Source organism: Ornithorhynchus anatinus, chromosome 4 (assembly GCF_004115215.2).
Source record: "Ornithorhynchus anatinus isolate Pmale09 chromosome 4, mOrnAna1.pri.v4, whole genome shotgun sequence".
In the NCBI taxonomy this organism is placed as follows: domain Eukaryota; kingdom Metazoa; phylum Chordata; class Mammalia; order Monotremata; family Ornithorhynchidae; genus Ornithorhynchus; species Ornithorhynchus anatinus.
The window spans coordinates 110,870,706-110,890,843 of NC_041731.1; the positions used below are offsets into that span (position 1 = coordinate 110,870,706).

Consider the following 20,138-nt stretch of genomic DNA (forward strand, 5'->3'; position numbering starts at 1 on the left):
ACCAGGATACAGTTGAGAGTTCTGTGAGGTCAGTCAGGATTTAATCACTAATAATAATAATGTTGGTATTTGTTAAGCGCTTACTATGTGCCGAGCACTGTTCTAAGCGCTTGGGGTAGACACAGGGGAATCAGGTTGTCCCATGTGGGGCTCACAGTCTTAATCCCCATTTTACAGATGAGGTAACTGAGGCACAGAGAAGTTAAGTGACTTGCCCAAAGTCACACAGCTGACAAGTGGCCGAGCCGGGATTCGAACGGAAAACACAAAGGTTGGGATTTACAGGCAATATTTAAAGCCACTGAGGGACAAGAAGCTGAGAAGCAGCATGGCCTAATGGCTAGAGCCTGGGCCTAGGAGGCAGAGGGACCTGGGTTCTAATTCTGGGTCTGCACCTTGTCTGCAGTGTGATCTTGGTCAAGTCACTTAACTTCTCCCAAGTGCTTGGTTCAGTGCTCCGAGTAGGTGCTCAGTAGCAGCGTGGCTCAGTGGAAAGAGCCCGGGCTTGGGAGTCAGAGATCATGGGTTTGAATTCCGGCTCTGCCACTTGTCGGCTGTGTGACTGTGGACAAGTCACTTAAGTTCTCTGTGCCTCAGTGACCTCATCTGTAAAATGGGGATTAAGACTGTAAGCCTCATGTGGGGCAGTCTGATTACCCTGTATCTCCCCCAGTGCCTGGAACAGTGCTCTGCATATAGTAAGCACTTAACAAATACCAACATTATTATTATTAAATATGACTGATTGGATTAGGTCAACATGAAATATAAATGAGATAAAATGACATTTATCCCCAATTTTGCCCACCTTGCTTACACTTGCAACCCTTCAGTTTTTTTTTTTTAGGAAAAGATAAGCTATGTCATACGTTGTTCAGCAATTCACAGTGTTTTAAATCCACATGTATTTTCTGATGAAAAGACCCAAATTTATTGGTCACCTTTATACAGATATTCCCTTTTGGTAGCTCCCATTGGCATAGAGTATTACCTTTAGAGCCTTTGTGACTTCAGTATAATTTGGCAAGTTCATTTCTCTGTAGATTGTCCCTGATTATCTATTAAAGCTGAGTCCGGTTTGAAAATGTCATTTAGTGAAATCGACTTAGAATACCTGTCTCTTGGGTCCCTTCAAGACCATTCGTGTTCAGAGGTCACTTGCCAGTTGGGTTAATTCAATTTTAACGAGGCTAGCGTGGGAGCGAAAGTGCTGATTTTACTAGGAGGCGATCGTTATAAAAGTCTTCCGACAAAGCCCGATTCCTTGTTGGCATGCCATCAGGCCCGCTTTTAGAGCATTCAGCATTTTCTCTCCTGTTCCGCCCACCCGACCAAATAGAAAATAGTCGTAATTCATCGTAATGAGACCTCATTTTTTTGTAGAGTCAATCAGTCGTATTTATTGATCGCTTATTCCGGTCAGAGCAGTTTACTAAGCGCTTGGAAGGGTACAGTATAGCAATAAGCAGACACATTTCCTGCCCACAATGAGTATAGTGTTTTTATTTGTTGTGGGCAGGGAGTGTTTCCGTCAACTCGTGTTGTACTCTCCCGAGCGTGTAGTACAGTGCTTTGTACACAGTAAGTACTCAATAAATACCATTGATTATCCCCAAAGTGTAGTTGTACAGAAAGGACTTTTTTAAAAGGTCTTAACGTCTGCGTGCGGTATTGAATCAATCAAATGTATTTACTGAGCACTTTCTGTATATCGATTTGATTGTACATGAATCTGTGCATTGTACAATACATTAAACTGTTTAAATTTTGAATCTGTATTTTGTCCATCGAGGCAAAAACTAGCTGTATTACTTCTATGCAGCTTTAACCGACTAGAAGTGATTTCAAGTCAGTGGATTCATTCATTCATTCATTCAATAGTATTTATTGAGCGCTTACTATGTGCAGAGCACTGTACTAAGCGCTTGGGATGAACAAGTCGGCAACAGATAGAGACAGTCCCTGCCGTTTGACGGGCTTACAGTCTAATCGGGGGAGACGGACAGACGAGAACAATGGCACTAAACAGCGTCAAGGGGAAGAACATCTCGTAAAAACAATGGCAACTAAATAGAATCGAGGCGATGTACAATTCATTAACAAAATAAATAGGGTAACGAAAATATATACAGTTGAGCGGACGAGTACAGTGCTGTGGGGATGGGAAGGGAGAGGTGGAGGAGCAGAGGGAAAAGGGGAAAATGAGGCTTTAGCTGCGGAGAGGTAAAGGGGGGATGGCAGAGGGAGTAGAGGGGGAAGAGGAGCTCAGTCTGGGAAGGCCTCTTGGAGGAGGTGATTTTAAGTAAGGTTTTGAAGAGGGAAAGAGAATCAGTTTGGCGGAGGTGAGGAGGAGGGCGTTCCAGGACCGCGGGAGGACGTGACCCGGGGGTCGACGGCGGATAGGCGAGACCGAGGGACGGCGAGGAGGTGGGCGGCAGAGGAGCGGAGCGTGCGGGGTGGGCGGTAGAAAGAGAGAAGGGAGGAGAGGTAGGAAGGGGCAAGGTGATGGAGAGCCTCGAAGCCTAGAGTGAGGAGTTTTTGTTTGGAGCGGAGGTCGATAGGCAACCACTGGAGTTGTTTAAGAAGGGGAGTGACATGCCCAGATCGTTTCTGCGGGAAGATGAGCCGGGCAGTGGAGTGAAGAATAGACCGGAGCGGGGCGAGAGAGGAGGAGTGGAGCCATCAAGTGTGTAGTACAATGCTCTGCCCTTAGTAAGCGCTCAATAAATACCACCGATGATGAATTAGAGGCCCGTCTTTTACCCTGGGAATATCTCGGCGGGAACTGCCAATTCCGTCTCCTGTTTGGCCCTGATTTTCCCCTGCCGGCCTCCCCCGGGGTCCTGCTTCCCACTCGGGCCGGCTAGCTTCTCATTTCTTCCCTCTCTGGCCGAGAACCTCTACTTTGTCCTGGAGCCCAGGTGAGAAGAGTGTCCAAGGTCAGAGGACGTTCCCTTGTCGGGTGGGTCCTAGCCGGACCTCTGGTGGCACACGGTTGGCAGGGGATCCCGTCTCAGGCTTCCCATTCTGGCTTGATCCTTGGGTTCTGTATGATGTTTAGGCCCTGCCTCTATGGCTCTGCACACCGTGATTGTTATCTTTCAGTCTTCGTCCCCAGATTTTTCCCATTTTGCCTCCAACAGAAGTTTTTTCTCCCTTGATTGCCCCTGGATCATCACCCTATTCCCTCCTTCCCTTGCTCTGCCTTATTGCTCTGGCTCCAACCGACTCTCCGAATAGTAGCTCTTGGCCTGTTTCTGCTTGCAAAGAACCCCTTCTTTTTGCCTTTTTTTCCCCTTTTGCAGTCCATAGTGATTACTGGATCTGTACACTTATAGCACTTTTTAAAAATGTATTCATGCCAGACACTAAGCTCTGGGGTAGATCCAAGATAATCGTATTGGACACAGTCCCTGTCCCACACGGGGTTCATGGGTGTAATCACCATTTTACAGATGAGGTAACTGAGGCACAGAGAAGTTAAGTGACTTGCCCAAGGTTCAGAATAGGCAAGTGACGGAGCCAGGATTAGAGCCCAGGTCCTCTGACTCCCAGGCCCATGCTCTATTCCCCCTGATCCCACTGCTTCATCTTGATATTCATCCCACCTAGCTTCAGAGAGCCTAAGTAATAATAGTAATCATGTTGGTATTTGTTAAGCACTTACTATATGCAGAGCACTGTTGTAAGCTCTGGGGTAGATATGGGGTGATCAGGTTGTCCCATGTGGGGCTCACAGTTTCAATCTCCATTTTACAGATGAGGTAATTTGTTTTACAGATGAGGTAATTACATGTGTGTAATTTTGTTTATATTAATGCCTTTCTCCCCTCTAGACTGTAAGCCCGTTGTGGGCAAGGGAATGTTTCTAGTCTCCCAAGCACTTAATAGGGTGCTCTGCACACGGTAAACACTCAATAAGTGCCATAGAATGGTAGTGGGATGGATATATATCTTTGTGCAACTTTGTCTGGGGGGTTCTTACCCACAGCTCTTACAGATCCCAATAAATAATAATAATAATGTTGGTATTTGTTAAGCACTTACTATGTGCAGAGCACTGTTCTAAGCTCTGGGGTAGATACAGGAGATGTTCTTCCCCTTGACTCTGTTTATTGCCATTGTTCTTGTCTGTCCGTCTCCCCCGATTAGACTGTAAGCCCGTCAAATGGCAGGGACTGTCTCTATCTGTTGCCGACTTGTTCATTCCAAGCGCTTAGTACAGTGCTCTGCACATAGTAAGCGCTCAATAAATACTATTGAATGAATGAATGAATACAGGGGAATCAGGTTGTCTCACGTGAGGCTCACAGTCTTCATCCCCATTTTCCAGATGAGGTAACTGAGGCCCAGAGAAGTGAAGTGACTTGCCCACAGTCACATAGCTGCCAAGTGGCAGAGCTGGGATTATAAAGCATGACCTCTAACTCCCAAGCCCGGGCTCTTTCCACTGAGCCACGCTGCTTCTCATAAATAAAGTTAACTGCCATGTCATTTTGCGCATCCATAAATGTTTGGTATTCTGATTTTGTGCCTTTGAAACACCTGGCTTAGTCAAAACAGTCCAGGCCTGGAGTCAGAGAACCTGGGTTCATTCATTCAATAGTATTTATTGAGTGCTTACTCTGTGCAGAGCACTGTAGTAAGCGCTTGGAACGTACAATTCGGCAACAGATAGAGACCTTCCCTGCCCAGTGACGGGCTCAGAGTCTAATCGGGGGAGACAGACGGACAAAAACAAGACAACCTAATCACGATAAATAGAATGAAGGGGATGGACACCTCATTAACAAAATAAGTAGGGTAATGAAAATATATACAGAAGAGCACAGTGCTGAGGGGAGAGGAAGAGAGAGGGGGTCGTAATCCCAACCCTGCCACTTGCCCTGAGAACTTTTTCTCCTCCGCCTTAAACCGCGAGCCCCATGTGCAGACGGAGCTGCGTCTGATCCGATTGTATTTTATATACCCCAGTGCTTGGCACATAGTAAGTGCTAAAAAGATACCACAATAATTCTTATTTTTAAGGCTGAAAATAAATGGTCATAAACTTATGTCAGCCAGTGAACTGACCTAAATTTCAAAGTGGGAGTTGAAAAATATAGTTTGCAATAGCTTATTTGGTAGGGTTTGTGATCATGAGGACTCACAGGGGTGCTGTGATAATGACCAGTTGACAAAGAAATTTTTGTTGCCGAAATCTATAATTTTCTTGTTTCTTAGAGGTGAAGAAATTCTTGAGAGTTGTGACTCATAAGGCCACATTTCTGGCTGGCTTTTATCTTGCATAATGCCTGGGAAAATATTTTTATGGGCAAATAATAGCCTGTAAAACTGAAGTTATTCACTTCTCGCCAAGCGTAAGCAATTTTAGTGTGCATACGATGTGCTTTAAAAAAAACTATTCAAAAAGCAAAAATGCAAAAGTAGGCTTTTTCATATTACTTTTCTGCATTAAAATTAAACTAATTTTTTTCTCTCAAAACACATCGAAAATGATTTAACTTGGGGAACAAAATTTATTTTTGAGAACTAACTTCATATTGCATCTAAATTATCAGATTATTATTGCGGTTTAATCATTCTCAGTAGCCAATATGTGATCACCCTTCATAAAAATACTGTAAAACCTCCTTTAGTCTTACAGATGTATGTTCTCGATTTCCATAGCTACCTTTAGGTAGAGAATTTGTATCACTAGTCGTCAGGAAAAGAAATGGATATTTTTTTTGATTTGTGGAGGATTTTTATCATCAGCCGGTTTGTGTGACATTTGATGGCAGATACTATTTATTGGAAGTTTATCTCTTAAGGAATTAGTTCAGGAGTGTATGGGGTCTGAATTTCCATGGGATTTGAGGGAAATTAAAAAATTGGGATAATTCTGGAAGATTGAGATGGTTCCCGCCAAATTTTATGCGAAGAGGAAGCTGTTAATAGATCGTAGGGGAAGCAGCATGACTTAGTGAAAAGAGCATGTGTCTGGGAATCAGTGAATCTAGGTTCTAATTAATAATAATAATAATAATAATAATAATAATAATGTTGGTATCTGTTAAGTGCTTACTATGTGCAGAGCACTGTTCTAAGAGCTGGGGTAGATACAGGGTCATCAGGGTGTCCCATGGGAGGCTCATAGTCTTCCTCCTCATTTTACAGATGAGGGAACTGAAGCACAGAGAAGTGAAGTGTCTTGCCCACAGTCACACAGCTGCCAAGTGGCAGAGCTGGGATTCGAACGCATGACCTCTGACTCCCAAGCCCGGGCTCTTTCCACTGAGCCATGCTGCTTCTCATAATAATGTTGGTATTTGTTAAGCACTTACCATGGGCAGGGCACTGTTCTAAGCGCTGGGGTAGATACAGGGTAATCAGGTTGTCCCACGTGAAGCTCACAGTCTACATCCCCATTTTCCAGATGAGGTGACTGAAGCCCAGAGAAGTGACTTGCCCACAGTCACCCAGCTGCCAAGTGGCAGAGCCGGGATTCGAACCCATGATCTCTGACTCCCAAGCCCGGGCTCTTGCCACTGAGCCACGCTGCTTCTCTTACAGCTCCACCATGTACCTGCTTTTTGACCTTGGGCAGATCACTTCAGTTCCCTGCCTCTCAGTTTCCTCATCTGCAAAATGGGGATTTGGTAACCTTTCTCCTGTATGGACTGCGAAGCCCATGTGGGACTTGATTATCTTGTATATACCCCATTGCGTAATACAGTGTAAACTCTAAACCGTAAACCTGCTGTGGGCAGGGAATGTGTCTGTTTATTGCTATATTGTACTCTCCCAAGCCCTTAGTATAGCGTTCTGCATGCAGTAAATGCTCAATAAATGCGATTAAATTGAAATATGTGCTTGGCACACAGTAAGCGCTTAATAAATATCACAGTTATCACTGTTACTGTTAAACAGATCACGTGGCCAGTAAACCCAAGTAGAAATTGCATTCTCACACACCCATACACGTGCAGCATAGTAAAGTATTTATTCATTCTAATATAAAATTATTACCGTAGCCTGAAGGTTAGTGGGAAAGAGATTGAGGGGAGAAAGGTCTTCAGATAGATAAATTATTTTACGAGGAATGAACTCAGACAAAACGATTTAACTTTATTTTAAAAACTCTTCGCTTTGATTCATTTCAAGGGCTTTTCATTCTGCCTAATCTTAAATGGATGCTTGTCCACATTCAGAGACGAGGGGACTATGTCTTCTAAGATTGGATTTATTTGAAAATGCTGCCGAAAACAAGGTCTTCTGTTTTCCTAGCAACCGTGAAGGCTGCTTTTAGTTTTTTGGACGTGGAAAGAAGTGTTCTATTTCTCTTGCTTTCTCAAGGGATATATTTTGCAAATTCTCATATGATTGGAATTGTTGGTGAGAGTTTGTACAGACGTTTAGGCCCCTCTTGGAGACAGGACTCTCAACCAGAGAGGTAGTACGCCGGTAACTCCTTCATTTCTCAAGTCTTGGGCAAGTCACTTCTTTGCACCTCAGTTGCAGCGTGGCTCAGCGGAAAGAGCCCGGGCTTGGGAGATGGTTCTCCTCTTACCTCTCTGGCCGATCATTCTCGGTCTCCTTCGCTGGAGCCTCCTCCCCCTCCCATCCTTTAACTGTTGGAGTTCCTCAAGGGTCAGTTCTTGGCCCTCTTCTGTTCTCCATTTACACTCACTCCCTCGGTGAACTCATTCGCTCTCACGGCTTTGACTACCATCTCTACGCAGATGACACGCAGATCTACATCTCCGCCCCTGTCCTCTCCCCCTCCCTTCGGGCTCGCATCTCCTCCCGCCTCCGGGACGTCTCCACCTGGATGTCGGCCCGCCACCTAAAACTCAACATGAGAAAGACTGAGCTCCTCATCTTCCCTCCCAAACCCGGTCCTCTCCCAGACTTCCCTATCACCGTGGATGGCACGACCATCCTTCCCGTCTCTCGGGCCCGCAATCTCGGTGTCATCCTTGACTCGTCTCTCTCGTTCACCCCACACATCCTATCCGTTACCGAGACCTGCCGGTCTCACCTTTACAATATCGCCAAGATCCGCCCTTTCCTCTCCACCCGAACGGCTACCTTACTGCTACGGGCTCTCGTTATATCCCGGCTAGACTACTGTGTCAGCCTTCTCTCTGACCTCCCTTCCTCCTCTCTCGCCCCGCTCCGGTCTGTTCTTCACTCCGCTGCCCGGCTCATCTTCCTGCAGAAACGATCTGGGCCTGTCACTCCCCTTCTTAAACACCTCCAGTGGTTGCCTATCGACCTCCGCTCCAAACAAAAACTCCTCACTCTAGGCTTCGAGGCTCTCCGTCACCTTGCCCCTTCCTACCTCTCCTCCCTTCTCTCTTTCTACCGCCCACCCCGCACGCTCCGCTCCTCCGCCGCCCACCTCCTCACCGTCCCTCGGTCTCGCCTATCCCGCCGTCGACCCCCGGGTCACGTCCTCCCGCGGTCCCGGAACGCCCTCCCTCCTCACCTCCGCCAAACCGATTCTCTTTCCCTCTTCAAAACCCTACTTAAAACTCACCTCCTCCAAGAGGCGTTCCCAGACTGAGCTCCTCTTCCCCCTCTACTCCCTCTGCCATCCCCCCTTTACCTCTCCGCAGCTAAAGCCTCATTTTCCCCTTTTCCCTCTGCTCCTCCACCTCTCCCTTCCCATCCCCACAGCACCGTACTCGTCCGCTCAACTGTATATATTTTCGTTACCCTATTTATTTTGTTAATGAATTGTACATCGCCTCGATTCTATTTAGTTGCCATCGGTTTTTACGAGATGTTCTTCCCCTTGACGCTGTTTAGTGCCATTGTTCTCGTCTGTCCGTCTCCCCCGATTATACTGTAAGCCCGTCAAACGGCAGGGACCGTCTCTATCTGTTGCCGACTTGTTCATCCCAAGCGCTTAGTACAGTGCTCTGCACATAGTAAGCGCTCAATAAATACTATTGAATGAACAGAGGTCATGGGTTCGAATGCTGTCTCTGCCACTTGTCAGCTGTGTGACTGTGGGCAAGTCACTTCACTTCTCTGTGCCTCAGTTACCTCATCTGTAAAATGGGGATTAAGACTGTGAGCCTCATGTGGAACAACCTGATGACCCTGTGTCTACCCCAGCGCTTAGAACAGTGCTCTGCACTTAATAAGCGCTTAACAAATGCCAACATTATTATTATTATTACTATCTGTGAAATGGGGATTGAGACTGTGAGCCCCACGTGGGACAGCCTGATTCCCTTGTATGAAGCAGCGTGGCTCAGTGGAAAGAGCCTGGGCTCGGGAGTCAGGGGTCAGGGGTTCTAATGCCGGCTCTGCCGCTTGTCAGCTGTGTGACTTTGGGAAAGACACTTAACTTCTCTGGGCCTCAGTTACCTCATCTCTAAAATGGGCATTAAGCCTGTGAGCCCCACATGGGACCACCTGACCACCTTGTATCCTCCCCAGTGCTTAGAACAATGCTTTGCGCATAGTTTGTGCTTAACAAATGCCATTGTTGTTATTAAGTGGGACCATCCAAATTCAAGGCATTTTCAGGTGCTCAATAACTACCATTTATTGATTGAATTTAATTATAACTTTGGATATAGTTTTCTTACGTGATTGCTCTTCCCAGTGAAAGTCATTCAGTCATATTTATCGAGCACTTATTGAGTGCTTGGGACAGTACAGTATAGCAACAAACATTCCTGCCCCCAATATCTAAGATGATGAATCAGTGGGTTTTATTGAGTCCCTGCTGTGTACAGGGCATTACACTGTGCTTGGGAAAGTAAAATAGAGTAGGAAAACACTTTCCCTACCCTCAAGAAACTTAAAATCTAGCCGAGGAAAATGCTATTATGTATTGTTCGCACTGTAACTGCTCAGTTACTGATTAAGTTACAGGTAAGGGAAGCAACCGAGTATTAAGGAATTAAGTATTAGGGAAGTAGCCTGGCTCAGTGGAAAGAACACAGGCTGGGGAGTCAGAGGTCATGGGTTCGAATCCCAGCTCTGCCGCTTGGCAACTGGGTGACTGTGGACAAGTCACTTCACTTCTCTGGGCCTCAGTGACCTTATCTGGAAAATGGGGATGAAGACTGGGAGCCTCACATGGGACAACCTGATTCCCCTGTGTCTACCCCAGCGCTTAGAACAGTGCTCTGCACATAGTAAGCGCTTAACAAATACCAACATTTTTATTATCAAATACAACTGATTGGATTAGGTCAACATGAAATATAAATGAGATAAAATGACATTTCTCCCCAATTTTGCCCACCTTGCTTACACTTGTAACACTAAAGGTTTTTTTTTAAGGAAAAGATAAGCTATGTCATATGTTGTTAGCAATTCACAGTGTTTTAAATCCACATGGATTTTCTGATGAAAAGACCCAAATTTATTGGTCACCTTATACAAATTTTCTCTTTTGGTGGCTCCCACTGGCATATAGTATTACCTTTAGAGCCTTTGTGACTTCAGTATAATTTGGCAAGTTCATTTCTCTGTAGATTGTTATCATTATTATTGTTATTATTAGTATTATTAAGGTATGTACAAAAGTGCCCTGGTGATGGGGGTAGAACGAGTACATACGTGCTTAGAGGGATCTTAAAGTTACGGAGGCACTCCTAAGGGAGGGAAAATAATATGGAGAGGTGATGGAAACGATTAGAAATGTACATTTCACAGCTCTGAATTTGAGATGAGCGCTCTGAATTTTCTCTAGATTTACAGCACAGAAAAAGGATATTGGAAATTCAAGGTCTTTTGTAATTATATTTTGTCATGTTTTATTTAACAACCATACCTTTCATTAAGCAAACTGATTAGCACCTGAAATGAGTTATGGCAATAGGCAGTCAGGAAATACAATCAATTCGCTGTATCTTAGAGCACCTACTTGCTGTACTATTTAGGAGAGCGCAGTTGAATTAGTAGGCATAATTACACAAAAATGTGAATCGTAGGTATAATTTCAAATTTTTCTCTTCAGGTGATTAGATTAAATAATAAGGAGGAGGGCTTGGGGAAACACACTTCCACTAGCTTGCCGTGGAAAGGAGTCAGAGCCGACCGTTTTAAGAAGCGTGGCACTTGTTAAGCGCTTACTATATGCTAAGCACTGCGTTAAGCACTGGGAGAGGGATAAGGGAATCAGGTATGACACGGTCTATGAAGGGGGGAAAACAGGTGTCGAATCCCCATTTTACAGATAAGGCAGCGAGGAACTAAGAAGTGACTTGACTAAAGTCTCACAGCAGACGAGTGGCAGAGCTGGGCTTAGAAACTAGGTCCTCTGAGTCCCAGACCCTTACTCTTTTTAGTAGGCCATCCTGTGTCTCTTATTTTGCCAGTAAAAATCCCGTTAAAGAAAAATTAAGGTATTTATAACTGTTGTCATTTTTCAGTTCCAGGTGTGCCCTAAGAGTTTATGCGTTTCTACTCCTGGACATCGGACTGATCTTTTTCAAAGAGACCCTCAGAATGTTTTGATAACTGACTTCTTTGGAAGTGTACGGAAGGTAGAAATTACAACAGAGACCATTTCATTGAAACCTGTTGCCGGACAGTCGGAAATCAGGTACTTGTACAAACATTTTGTTTAGGAATGAAAGTTGTTTTATAATCAGATTATTTGGGAAGACCGGAACACATATGTGGAGGACACTTTGCCATGTTTAGTTCTAATTTAACTGGTTCTTTGGATGTATGATCTGGTGTTGGCCGCTCCTTCTCAGTGTCTACCGTGGGCTTCTCCTCTGCTTCTCCCTCCCTAATTGTGGGAGTCTCTCCAGACCCGATTCTGAGTTCCCGTCTATTTTTCATCTACCCCCATTCCCCCCCCGGAGAATAAATTTGCTCCCACGGCTTCAACTAACAGTACCAAGTGGATGAATCCCAAATCTACCTCTCCAGCCCTGGCTTCTCCCCTTCTCTGCAGTCCCGTACTTCTTCCGACATTCAGGACGTCGCCACTTGGATGTCCCGCCTTTAACTCAAAGTTTACGTGTCCTAAACAGAACTCCTCATGTTCTCACCTAAGCCGTGTTCTCCCCTACACTCTCCCCTCACCGTAGACCGCACCGCCACCCTCCCTTTCGTCCCGAACCTCTTACCTTGCCATTATCTTCAACCAATTATTCAGTCAGTGGTATCTATTGAGCGCTTACCGTGTACAGAGGACCGTCCAAAGCGCTGGGAAAAGTCCGTCGGAATAGAGTTGGTAGACGTGATCCGTGCCCACAGAGAGCTTCCTGTCTACTAGGGGAAAAGTACAGTCAAATAAATGACAAGTAGGGGAAATAGAGTATAAGGATAGCCGCTTACGTGCTACGGTGCTGGGGTGAGCATCAAAATGCTTACGGGGTACACACCAGGTTCGTAGACAACCCAGATGGGAGGGTTGGTTAGGGGAAATAGGCTTAGTTCCCGAAAGCCTCTTGGAGGATTTTAGTAGGTTTTGAAGGTGAGGAGAGCGGTGGTATTTTGGATATGAAGGGGGAGGGAGTTCTGGACCCGAAGGAAGATGGAGGTGAGGGGTCAGTGGCCGGTAGACAGGTTTGAGGTCCAGAGAGTAGGTGGACGGTAGAGGAGTGAAGTGTGCGGATCAGTAAGAGATCAGTCAGGTTAGGTAGGTGGGAGAGAGCTCATTGCCCAAAAACTGACTCATAATAATGGTGATGGCATTTATTAAGCGCTTACTATGCACCAAGCACTGTTCTAAGCGCTGGGGGAGATACAAGGTAATCAAGTTGTCCCACGTGGGGCTCACAGTCTTCATCCCCATTTTACAGATGAGGGAACTGAGGCACGGAGAAGTTAAGTGAGTTGCCCACAGTCACACAGCTGACGTGGCGGGGCCGGGATCCGAACCCATGACCTGTGACTCCCAAGCCCGGGCTCTTTCCACTGAGCCACACTGACTCATCTCTCTCATTCAGGCCCACATAACCAGGTCGTCCCCCAATATGTCGGCTCACAGCATCTCTAGAACCTCCCCCTTCTTCTCCACCAGACTACCGTGCTGACCAGTCAGTCAGCCGATGGTATTTATTGAGCACTGGCTGCGTTCAGAGTACTGTGGTAAACACTTGGGCGAGTACAGTACAGCAGAGTGGGCGGACGTGTTCCCTGTCCATAACGCTCCTCTGGTGCTAACCTTCTCACCGGTCCCGCTTTTGACCCGTAGCCCACATCCTCCCCTCAGCTAAACGCCCTTTCCCTCTGCTCCTTCCCCCTCGCCCTTCCCCTCCCCTCAGCACTGTGCTCATTTGCTCATTTGTATATATTTTTATTACCCTATTTATTTTGTTAACGAGACGTACATCCCCTTGATTCTATTTATTGCTATCGTCTTTGTCCGTCTACCCCGATGAGACTGTAAGCCTGTCAGTGGGCAGGGCTGGTCTCTATCTGTTGCCGAATTGTCCATTGCAAGCGCTTAGTACGGTGCTCTGCACATAGTAAGCGCTCAATAAATACTTTCGAATGAATGAATGCTACCTCTAGCCTGGAAGGCCCTCCCTCCTCAAATCCGCCAATCACACTTTCCCCCTTCAAAGCCCTCCGGAAGGCTCACCTCCTCCAAGAGGCCTTCCCAGATTTAGTCCCCCTTTCCCTCCGCTCCACCTCACCTCCGCGGCGCCCCGACACGCTCCCTCTGCTCTACCCGCCCCTCCTCCCCGCAGCACCCGTGTATATATGTACATATCTAGAATTCTATTTATTTATATCGATGCCTCTTGGTTCCCTTGTTTTGATGTCCGACTCCCGCCTTCAAGACTAAGCCCGGCGTGGGCGGGGATTGTCTCTCTTTATTGCTGAATTGTACTTTCCAAGCGCTGAGTACGGTGCTCTGCACATAATAAACACTCATTAAATATGATTTAATGAATGAATGAATGAATGAGGTTGCAGTCCACTTGGGGAGACAGGCATTAATCAGTCAGTGCTATTTATTGAGTGTTTATTGTGCGCCAAGCACTGTCCTAAACCCTTGGGAGAGTACAGTGTGTGGAGTTAGTAAAAAAAAAAAATCTAAATAAATTACAGAAATTCACATAAGTTTTGGGGGGCTGGGGGTGGGGGGTTGTATTCCTCTGGAAGCCATTTTGCTCTCCCAGGGAAGCCACCGTGTTTCACAGAAACCGGCATCCCCAGAATTATGTAAAGAGCCAGAACGGTGAAGCGAAGTTGCCGTGAAGGATCTCGGAGAATTTAAGCGGAGATGCTGTCGTGGAAATCTTAGGCTTCGTAATTGAAGGGGCGGCCCCTGCAGATTTCAAAAAATCCCTTCCATTCTGGGTGTGGAAATCCTGGAAGGTATATTGTCAACCCTAGACTGTAAGCCCGTCAATGGGCAGGGACCGTCTCTATCTGTTGCCGATTTGTAAATTCCAAGCGCTTAGTACAGTGCTCTGCACATAGTAAGCGCTCAGTAAATACTATCGAATGAATGAATGAATGGACACCTTACCATTTTCTTTTCCAACCACACCATTGGAGAGTGTGACCCTCTTTCCAACCTCTGGTAATTTTTTCCACTTCATGAAGATGACACATGATAATGGTAATAATAATAACTGTACTTGTTAAGCGCTTACCGTGTGCCAAAGCACTGCGATACGAGAGAATCAGGTGGGACACAGTCCCTTTCCCACATGGGGTTCACGGTCTAAGGGGGAAGGAGTAGGACTTAATCCCCGTTTCGCACATGAAAAAACCGAGGCGCAGACAAGTTTAAGTGACTTACCCAAGGTCACACGGTGGACGAGTGGAGAAGCCGAAGAAGTGCTGTTGCCATCGCTCCAGGATTTTATCCCTGCTCTCGGGAAAGGTAGAGCCGACTTGGTTGCTCAGTGGACTTCAGGAATATGCATCTCTGGGCGTGCCGTATTTCTGCTTATGACTCTAGCGAAATGGCAGAAACTCCCAATTCTTTCATCTTTGTCGTTCCACCCTAAATTGTTTCAAGGCAAGAGTTTTTTATGTATTTTGTGTTCCATCGTGGAGGCGCCTTAGGATGGAATGAATTAAGTAAAGAACGTGTCTGGGTTATTTTACGACTATCTGATGCCCTCTATTGGGAGCACATATCCAAAGGGAAGATTTGGGTTGGAATAAGGAGTCTCAGTATTCATATTTTGGGATAAGAAGTCTCAGTAGTCATATTTTTTGCAGTAGTTTGGCTCGTCTGAATTTGTAAAAATAACAGAGCTACTAGCCGCTCCACGGTTTGAATTTAAAATGCGTAGCGTTTTCAGTTTTACAGCTCTATAACAATTGTAAAATGAGAATTGTGGTTTTTTTTTTTTATAAAGGCAGTGGAAAACTGGCCGCCTTCGATATACAAAGTACTTCAACCCCGTATTTCTAGCGTAAAGAAGATTTTCAGATACGTCAATGTAAAACTATTAATAGATACCGTTATTTACAACTAAAACGAACTTGTGAGCTAGTTCCCCCGTGAAGAATAGAAATTAGGCGTCATCGCCTACAATACTAATTTTTGATGATTCCACCTGTCTCTAGAATCTATAAAATTAAAAAAATGGATTGCCGAAAAATAGGAGCACATCTGTAACTTGCATTTGTATTTGTTTATCTTCTCAATATAGCACTAAAGTGTTATAAACTCCAGGTAAGAGGACAGAAGCAGCTCGATCTAGTGGAAAGAGCACGGGCCTGGGGGATCAGAGGTTGTAATCCCGGCCCCGTCACGTGTCTGCTATGTGACCTTGGGCGAGTCACTTAGCGTCTTTATACCACAGTTTCTTCATCTGTAAAATGGGGATTAAAACTGTGAGCCCCATATGGGAGCGGGACTGTGTCTAACCTGATTACCTTGTGTCTACCCCCAGTGCTTAGAACAGTGATCGGAACATAGTATGCACTCAACAAATACTCTTATTATTATTATTAGGACAATCGGATTTGGGTTACCTCCCCTCGCTCTGGGCGTAATCTGATTCACAACCTGAAGTAAAAATATGTGATGATGGTGAATAAAAGCCAGATATTACCCTGATTGCTACTTTAACATTAAATGCATTATCGAAATGTCAAGGAGCAGGCCCAGATTACAACTACCCCGTGATATAACCCGTCTGGGTTACTCATTCAATAGTATTTATTGAGCGCTTACTATGTGTAGAGCACTGTACTAAGCGCTTGGAATGGACAATTCGGCAACAATTGCCATTGTTCTTGTCTGTCTCCCCCCGATTAGACCGTAAGCCCGTCAAAGGGCAGGGACTGTCTCTATCTGTTATCGATTTGTACATTCCAAGTGCTTAGTACAGTGCTCTGCACATAGTAAGTGCTCAATAAATACTATTGAATGAAAGATAGAGACAATCCATGCCCACTGACGGGCTCACAGTCTAATCAATGGGTTATCATCGGTCAGTCACTAAACCAGAGTTTACTTGTGTGGCGAGCACTCTACTAAGCGCTGGGGAGAGTATAGTACATTAGAGTACACAGGTAGCTCAGTGGAAAGAGCACGGGCTTGGGAATCAGAAGTCATGGGTTCAAATTCCAGCTCTGCCACTTGGCAGCTGTGTGACTGTGGGCAAGTCACTTCACTTCTCTGTGCCTCAGTGACCTCATCTGGAAAACGGGGATTAAGACTGTGAGCCTCACGTGGGACAACCTGATGACCCTGTATCTACCCCAGCGCTTAGAACAGTGCTCTGCACGTAGTAAGCGCTTAACAAATACCAACATTATAGCTCTGTTGATTCTTTAAATCAAACGTATGTCTGACCAGCCCTAATTTTTTGCGGCTGGCTACAGAAAAGAAGATTCCTTTCTACCCTCCTCCAAGCTGAGCTGAGATGAAGTAGATCCTGGAGGAAGATCTGTCCATAATCCGTGTTAGCTCGTCCCAAGAATTTAGTACAGTGCACCGCACAGAGTGAGCACTCTATAAATGTGATTGATTGATTCAAGGAGCTGAAGAGCCCCCTGAATCAATAACCAAAGAAGATGTTGCACAGGTGAGGCATCTTCATCTAGAAATGGATGTGCAGATGTGAGCGGGTTAATGGCATGAAGCAACGTGGCCTAGCGGAAACATGGCCATGGGTTCTAATCCTGGCTTCTCCACTTGTCCTCTGTATGACCTTGGGTAAGTCACTTGTCTGCGCCTCAGTTTTTTCATCTGCGAAATGGAGATTAAGTCCTACTCCTTCCTCAGACTGTGAACCCCATGTGGGAAAGGGACTGTGTCCCACCTGATTCTCTCGTATCGCAGTGCTGTGGCACACGGTAAGCCCTTAACGGGTACAGTTATTATTATTACCATTATCTCAGTCAGAGAAAGCGTTATCTCAGAAGGACCTCACCGAATGTGCTAGTGCATCGGCGTGGCTCAGTGGAAAGAGCCCGGGCTTGGGAGTCAGATGTCATGAGTTCGAATTCCAGCTCTGCCACTTGGCAGCTGTGTGACTGTGGGCAAGTCACTTCACTTCTCTGGGCCTCAGTTTTTTCATCTTTAAAATGGGGATTAAGACTGTGAGCCTCACGTGGGACAACCTGATTACCCTGTATCTACCCCAGCGCTTTGAACAGTGCTCTGTACATAGTAAGCGCTTAACAAATGCCAACATTATTATTATATTATCATTGAAAGATGCCAAAACCATTGAAGTTGTTACGGTTTTCCCACCACCAGCTAAAATCTTGGAGTTATGAAGTCTTGCAGCCATTTTCAAGAAAGTGTTTGGATTTGTACATTTGATTAAGCATAAAAGGAGGAGTTCAAAAGTGTGTAGAGTTCTTCAGAAGAATTTGGCCTGCTGGAAAATTATTTGATAAGAAAGGAAGGCTGCTGTTTAACCTAATCTGGACAAATTTTTCAGTTCATTTGAAAGTCAGCAAAGCCAGTTTCTACCTCTGAAGCCTCCTGTAAAGAGAACTCGATATCTAATATTGTGATGAAATATTTATAGAGTAACATCAAACTTTGACAATTAAACAGTAATGTAGTGAGATTTATCATTATAGGACATACTATGTACAGGAATTTTAGATTATTTTTCCAGAGATTAAAAACATGTAAATCTGCAGGAGAGCATATTCCAAGAATAATAATGAATAATAATTGTATTTCAGTGTTTACTTTGTGCCAAGTACTGTACTAAGTTTTGGGGTAGATATAACTTCGCTTTGCCTCAGTTATCTCATCTGTAAAATGGGAATGAAGACTGTGAGCCCCATGGGGCACAACCTGATCACCCTTCATTCATTCATTCAATAGTATTTATTGAGCGCTTACTATGTGCAGAGCACTGTACTAAGCGCTTGGGATGAACAAGTCGGCAACAGATAGAGACGGTCCCTGCCGTTTGACGGGCTTACAGTCTAATCGGGGGAGACGGACAGACAAGAACAATGGCACTAAACAGCGTCAAGGGGAAGAACATCTCGTAAAAACAATGGCAACTAAATAGAATCGAGGCGATGTACAATTCATTAACAAAATAAATAGGGTAACGAAAATATATACAGTTGAGCGGACGGGTACAGTGCTGTGGGGATGGGAAGGGAGAGGTGGAGGAGCAGAGGGAAAAGGGGAAAATGAGGCTTTAGCTGCGGAGAGGTAAAGGGGGGATGGCAGAGGGAGTAGAGGGGGAAGAGGAGCTCAGTCTGGGAACGCCTCTTGGAGGAGGTGATTTTTAAGTAAGGTTTTGAAGAGGGAAAGAGAATCAGTTTGGCGGAGGTGAGGAGGGAGGGCGTTCCAGGACCGCGGGAGGACGTGACCCGGGGGTCGACGGCGGGATAGGCGAGACCGAGGGACGGTGAGGAGGTGGGCGGCGGAGGAGCGGAGCGTGCGGGGTGGGCGGTAGAAAGAGAGAAGGGAGGAGAGGTAGGAAGGGGCAAGGTGATGGAGAGCCTTGAAGCCTAGAGTGAGGAGTTTTTGTTTGGAGCGGAGGTCGATAGGCAACCACTGGAGTTGTTTAAGAAGGGGAGTGACAGGCCCAGATCGTTTCTGCAGGAAGATGAGCCGGGCAGCGGAGTGAAGAATAGACCGGAGCGGGGCGAGAGAGGAGGAAGGGAGGTCAGAGAGAAGGCTGACACAGTAGTCTAGCCGGGATATAACGAGAGCCCGTAATAGTAAGGTAGCCGTTTGAGTGGAGAGGAAAGGGCGGATCTTGGCGATATTGTAGAGGTGAAACTGGCAGGTCTTGGTAACGGATAGGACGTGTGGGGTGAACGAGAGGGACGAGTCAAGGATGACACCGAGATTGCGGGCCTGCGGGACGGGAAGGATGGTCGTGCCATCCACGGTGATAGAGAAGTCTGGGAGAGGACCGGGTTTGGGAGGGAAGATGAGGAGCTCAGTCTTGCTCATGTTGAGTTTTAGTATCCCTGTATCCCCCCCAGAGCTTAGAACAGTGCTTTGCACATAGTAAGCGCTTAACAAGCACCAGCATTATTATTATTATAAGAGAATCAGGTCCCACTTGGGGCAGAGAATCTAAGTAGGAGGGAGAACAGGGTTCGAATCCCCATTTTTCACATGAAGGAATTGAAACAACCATTCCCAATGTAACCACATTTTTCAGGAATATAACCTGGTTATCTATGTTATATGCCTCTAGTGTAGAATTTGTGCACCCTCTAGTGTTTATAAATAAACTTAAAATAAATATAAATATTATTTTTTATTGACTAAGTTATTTTATAGTTGTAGAATATTTACACGTAACTCTTTTATCTAGCGTCTTGGTGAAAACGCAGTAAAGTATTTTGAGCAGTATGCGGGTCCAAACCGTTTAATTTAGCACACAGGAAAACCTCTAAGGTGTAAGAGTCCCTCCTGGACATCAATCCTCATATTTAGGAATCAGCGTGGCTCAGTGGAAAGAGCCCGGGCTTGGGAGTCAGAGGTCATGGGGTCGAATGCCGACTCTGTCCCTTGTCAGCTGTGTGACCGTGGGCAAGTCATTTCACTTCTCTGGGCCTCAGTTCCCTCAACTGTAAAATGGTGATTAACTTTGAGCCTCACGTGGGACAACCTGATGACCCTGTATCTACCCCAGCGCTTAGAACAGTGCTCGGCACATAGTAAGCGCTTAACAAATACCAACATTATTATTATTATTATTATTATTTTTACTATCTAATATTCCTTATTTTTCCAGAAGTAGCCCACT

General features: G+C 45.6%; 1 protein-coding gene across 1 annotated transcript in view; it reads left to right on the top strand.

Moving 5' to 3' along the window:
- Window positions 1-20,138, top strand: part of PIGK (phosphatidylinositol glycan anchor biosynthesis class K) — a 156,603-nt gene that overhangs the window by 36,276 nt on the left and 100,189 nt on the right. Inside the window, 1 exon segment of the mRNA XM_039911978.1 lies at window positions 11,385-11,557. Within this exon segment, the coding sequence (XP_039767912.1) occupies window positions 11,385-11,557 (173 nt within the window).